Below are 5,928 nucleotides of genomic sequence, written 5' to 3'. Positions count from 1 at the left end.
TGTTTGTTGGGAGCTTAGTAGCCAACTGCTCTTAATGTAATTACTCTTCCTATCTATTTAAGAATATTACTTTTTCGTTATCCTTTTCTATGCTTAATGTCATTATTTATGGTTTGTCACCCATTTGCATGGTAAGTTTTAGGGGTAGCATTGGGAAGTGCTATTTGTGGAAGCAAAGCTTCCAAGCTTATTTTGATGATGCCAAAGACTCAAGACAAGAATCAAGATTCAAGCAAGTTTCAAGAATCAAAGAGTCGTTCAATCAAGAATCAAGATTCAAGAGAAGGCTCAAGATATGCAAGAACTTCAAGAAAAGCATCAAGATAAGTATAAAAATATTTTTTCAAAAGAAAAGACTGAATAACACAATTTTTCCAAAAGAATTTTTCAAAGAAAAATATTTTACCAGAGTTTTTACTCTCTGGTAATTGATTACCAAAAGGCAGTAATCGATTACCAGAAGCCCAAATAGTTTTATAACTGTTTTACAAAGTAGTAATCGATTACCATGGGCATGTAATCGATTACCAATTTTTTTGAACGTTGGATTTCAAATTTCAAAAGTCATAACTTGTGATAAAACGTTTTCAAACTTATGTAATCGATCACAAAACATTTGTAATCGATTACCAGTATTTCTAAACGTTGGTTTTCAAATCTAAACATGAAGAGTCACTTCTATTGATGTGTAATCGATTACACTATAATGGTAATCGATTACCAGTGACTGATCTTGATAAATAAAATTACCAAAAGTCACAATTCTTAAAGTGACTAGTTTCTGAAGATTTTTCAAGAGTCACAACTTTTAAAGTGACTAATTTTCAAAAGAGTCACAACTTTTAAAGTAACTAGTTTTCAAGAGAGTCACAACTTTTAAAGTGACTAGTTTTCAAGAAATTGCCAAGAGTCACAAACTTTTAACTTGAGCCATCAAATGACTATAAATATGTGACCATGGCACGACTTTAAAAAAGAGAGGATTTCATTCAATTATTCTCAACATCTTTCTAAGAGTTTTTGTTCAATACTTGCTTTGTCATGAAAAGTTCATTGGGCAAAAACTTGTGCTTATTCTATTTTCTTCTTCTTCTTTCCTTCTCCCTCTTGCCAAAAGAATTCAAAGAACTAACTATCTGAGAATTCTTTTGATTCCCCAAACAAAGAATTCAAAGAACTAACCGTCTGAGAATTCTTTTCCCAAACACTGAATTCAAAGAACTAACCGTCTTGGTTGTAATAGTGAACACAAGGGAGGGTACATCCTTTGTGGTTCACTTCAAGTAGAGGGTACATCTACTTGGTTGTTAAAAGAGAACAAGGGAGGATACATCCTTTGTGGCTCTTTGCTTGTAAAGGATTTTACAAGGTTATTGGAAATCTCAAGAACCGTGGGTTGCTTGGGGACTGGATGTAGGCACGAGTCGTTGCCGAATCAGTATAAAACTTGTGTTTGCTTTCTTCTTCCCTACGCTCTTTACTTTTTCGCTGTGCACTTTTTATTTCCACTTTACTTTTATCTAAGTTATTTTTTATGTTCTTTACTTTCTCGTAACTAAGTAGTAAAGCCTAATTGAATCTAATAACATTAAGAAGGATAAAATTTTAATTAGTCAAGACACGTTCATAATTAATTCAACCCCTCTTCTTAATTATTCCGAGGCCACTTGTTCCAACACTATTCTCTAATAGAACTCAGAAAGGGTATCTAAATAATTCATCACTAGGGATAGGTTGAATTTTTTAGCCTATTATACATCTCTATTCTTAACGTAATTTAATTGTTTTTACCTCTTAACGGGTAGATGTAGTTAAAAATTGGAATAAATATAAATGGAGAAAAATCATTAACATTATATCAAGAGTAGCTCTGGTAGGCTAAGCCCCCAACATTCTCATCTTCTGCATTAACTTCTGCAATACTATTGTCTTGTATCATATTTTCTGTTTTAATTAAGTAGTATACTTTCATGTTTGTTTTTCTCTCTGGTTTAATTTAAATTAATTTTATGCCAATTTATTTTATTATTCTTTTGGCAACCTTTTAAACCAATATATTTATTGCTTGAGAATTATATATTCATCTACTTAAGTACAAACAAAATCCATGTGGACTCGACACTTGGACTTCCATTTTAACTTCATTACTTAGGACAATTTGGTGCACTTGTCAATCGTTCAACATTGATTAAGGTGGTTACTAGCCTGGGCGAATAAATGTCTAAAATCTTGGAAAAATTACCATTTATCCTTTCCTTTTGACTTGGTTTCTGGATCCAACAAACAACCAGCAAAACTTATAGAATCATGGATGAATATTTCATATTTAAACAAAAACATTAGTACATGTGCAATATATATAAAAAACTAGGTTTAAGGTAATTTTATAAGAAAACTATTACAATTGAAAGATAAGTGCTAACATTTTAATCCCAAGAATAACTTAAATATGACACTTATCAACTCCCCCAACATAGAATCTGCTTGTCCTCTAGCAAAGTATTGAAAACTACAAATAAGATTAGTATATGTATAAAATAAATATGCCTAAAAAAACTACGAACATGCTTTGTAAAGAATAAATATCAAAATTGATCAGAACATTTTTCAAAACACAACAATGAGAAATGAAAGCCCAAACACTACTAGAAAAATGCAATTTAGCAATCGAAAGCAATCGGTCGATATTAGGCCCCAAAATAGCGACCAAATATCTTCTGTCTCTGATTGTGACTGAATTTAATCTTGCTAGCTAACTTGCAGCAACAACCGAATTAGAGACTGAGAGAAACCCACTAAAAAATTCATTCGCTATGTCAGCCGTTGTATATCTGTACATACAAAATTGTAGCAACCGAATACGATTTAGTGGCTATGTTATGATGATAGCGACCGAAAATGATTCGATAGAATACTATTTGATATTAGTGACCAAATGCATTTTATTCTTAAAATCATTTAGAAACTAATTTTTGATTTATTTTAAATCATAATAAATATACAATATAGTCACTACTAAAAAAAAGCTTTCAACATCGCCCAATTAACATCGGTTATAGCTAAAACCAATGTTAACGAAAGCGCGGTGGCATTTTTGTAAAGAAAAACCGATGTTAACTACTCCATAGTAACATCGGTTATTTTAATAACCGATGTTACTATGGAGTATTTAACATCGGTTTTGTAAAAACCGATGTTATCGAGTCAATGTTAACATCGGTTTTATTATAACCGATGTTACGTAGTTTATGATAACATCGGTTATTTTTAAAAAACTGATGTTGTTATCATTATATATTAAAGTTCTGAAATTGCACAACCCGCGCGCTTGAACCCTATCATTCTTCTTCTTTCTCCTTGCGCTTGAACCCTATCGTTCTTTTTCTTTCTCCTTGTGCTTGAACCATATCGTTCTTCTTCTTTCTCCTTGTGTCAAAGTCACCTGTGCTTCCGTGACTGCAACCACATTGTGGAGATCGTGTTTGTGGAGATCGTCTTTGGCACTTATCCATTGAGGTACGTCCTTTCGTTTTAACATTAGGCGTTCGTCGTTTTAACATTAGGCGTTCGTCATTTTAACCCAGGGCTTTATTGTTGTTTCTCCTTCTGCTTGAGTTCGTGTTTGTCGCAAACTGGGCTGCGCTTCTGTGACTGCAACCACATTGTTGAGTTCGCGTTTGTGGAGTTCGTGTCTGCGCTTCCATCGAAGGTATGTCTCTGTTGTATGTTAATGATGAAAATCCATTGTTCAATGGTCTGTCTCTGTTGTGATGTTTCGAAACCCTAGTTAGGCACAAAGGGTTAATCGTAACTGAATGTGTAGTGATTTAAGACCATATGTAACTGCCTTAAGCAGTTATTGTAGAATAAATTATGGAGTAACAGCAGGGGGGTTAGGCAGTTTTTAGTGGGTTTTCAGGAAGGGAGACATGAGGCTGTCAAATTTACATAGAGGGTTTCAGGGACAAAGCTGTTTTTTTTTTGCACAAAAAAAATCAATATATTATATATAAAGATCAGTACTAGGTGTACTGAAAATAAGATAGGAATACAAGGCAAAAAGAGCCTAAACCCCACTAGGGAGAAATGGTAGATAGGACAACATACAAAGCAAACCCAACCTCTTTAAGAAAAAGCCTCCTTCAGATTAGTTGACCAGAAATTAAAATGCGATTGGAAACCCTTCTCCACACACTTGAGCCAGGACCAGGTGTGGAATAGAGCCTCATCCATGACCTTTTCTGGATTAAAAGGCTGATTATTGAAAATCATGCCATTTCTGTGATGCCAAATGGACACTGACAAAGCTATCCAGAGAAATTCCCATCTCTTGACTGTGTAGGTTGGCCTATTCCACTGAGAGAATTGCAGAAAATGATTCTTTGGGTCAGTGGGGAAGGGACCCACTCTATTAACCCATCTCATAGGCTCCCACCAGAGACTCCTAGTCTTGGAGCAGTTGAAAAAAAGATGATTGACAGATTCTTCTTCAAGGTCACATAAGGGGCAACTATATGTATGCAATGACACTTGCCTCCTTCTAAGATTATCCCTAGTAGGGAGCCTGTTCTTGAATAATCTCCATGAAAAAGCACTAGCTCTTGGGGGAATTTTTAGACTCCACATGATGTTAAGAACCTTGTCCTCAATAGCACTAGCATGACCCCCCTGCAGCACTTTGTAAGCAGACTTTGTGGAATATAGGCCATTAGGATCAGACTTCCAACAAAGGAAATCCCTGCTGGAGTGATTGATGTTGCCTGACTCGATGTCAACTATAAAATCAGCTACCATGTCAATTTCATGGTAAAAAAAGTTCCTTCTCCATGTTAGCTTCCATTCCCATCTCTCTTCCACAATTCCCCATAGAATTAATTGAGGAGGTCTGCTGATTGCATATTAAAAATAGAGTGGGATTAATTGAAGGGGCACATTCCGAGGCAACATTACAGTCAGCCCATAAATACTGACATATCCTCCTATCAATGGCTTCGATTTTTGTTTCTTGGATACATAGAACATCAAGATTGTTGCTCAAGGTCATTTTTCTGATGGCTGACCACTTGACACCACTACCCAACCCTCTAGAGTTAAAGGATAAAATATTCATGAGTCAATATTTTCCTTTCCCAACATAGCTGTTAAATCTGCTGTATGTTCACTAGCAACCTTATCAGTCTCAGGGACAAAGCTTTGATTTACACAGAGGGTTTCAGGGACAAAGCTTTGATTTACATATTGAATTTCATCCAAATTTTTGACAAGTCATTGTTACTTCCATGAATATTGATATTGTATCATGCTTAATTATATGCATTTGCTTATTCTGATCATTGTGTGTTGTGTGATTATTTCTTCCATGCAGGTACATGATTCCTATTTGTTGTGAGAGTGAAATGATGGGCAGCAGCACCAACTGAGGTGAGTTTATATTTCCTTTTTTTTGTCTTTATCTTTGTTAATTTGTTATATAGTTTTTATTTTATATGTTTGAGTTTTAAATGTGTAAAAAATAGAAATAGAAATGTCTGGTGATTGCTTAGGAATTCCTTGCTGTTTCATGGCATTCCTTTTGAACCTCAAAAGGTGCTTATGATGGCCTTTGGATAAATTTCTGATTATATGTATTGGGGTCCTTGTGTTGGGTTATTGTTGGGTTTGTTTTGCTTTTTGGAAGGTGGCACTTTTGTGTCTTGTATCTTTTATTTTCAGTACTTGTGGTACTGTTCTGTTTAATATTTTTTTTGAACTGCAAAGATAATTTATATTGATAATTAGAAGTACCAGTGGTACTACAGATTACAAAGACACATTTTTTTTTGCACAGCAAAAATCAATATATTATATATGAAATTCAGTACTAGGTGTACTGAAGATACAAAGTTAAAAAGCAAGACAATTACAGTCTGCATCCCATTAGGAGAGACC

General features: G+C 34.5%; 1 protein-coding gene across 1 annotated transcript; it reads right to left on the bottom strand.

The window, feature by feature from the left end:
* Positions 1–4,125: 4,125 nt before the first annotated feature.
* On the bottom strand, positions 4,126–4,794 carry LOC102659987 (uncharacterized). Its single transcript, XM_006579034.1, has one exon. The coding sequence runs from the start codon at positions 4,792–4,794 to the stop codon at positions 4,126–4,128; it is 669 nt and encodes a 222-aa protein (XP_006579097.1).
* Between the last annotated feature and the right edge of the window lie 1,134 nt (positions 4,795–5,928).

This window comes from Glycine max, chromosome 4, assembly GCF_000004515.6.
Source record: "Glycine max cultivar Williams 82 chromosome 4, Glycine_max_v4.0, whole genome shotgun sequence".
Taxonomy (NCBI): domain Eukaryota; kingdom Viridiplantae; phylum Streptophyta; class Magnoliopsida; order Fabales; family Fabaceae; genus Glycine; species Glycine max.
Note: the sequence above shows the minus strand (reverse complement) of the source record. Positions and strands in the feature narration are given on the sequence as shown.

What these genes read in the sequence shown, in the direction of transcription:
- LOC102659987 (XM_006579034.1), bottom strand. Translation starts at nt 4,794, where the DNA reads ATGGTAGCTGATTTTATAGTTGACATCGAGTCAGGCAACATCAATCAC.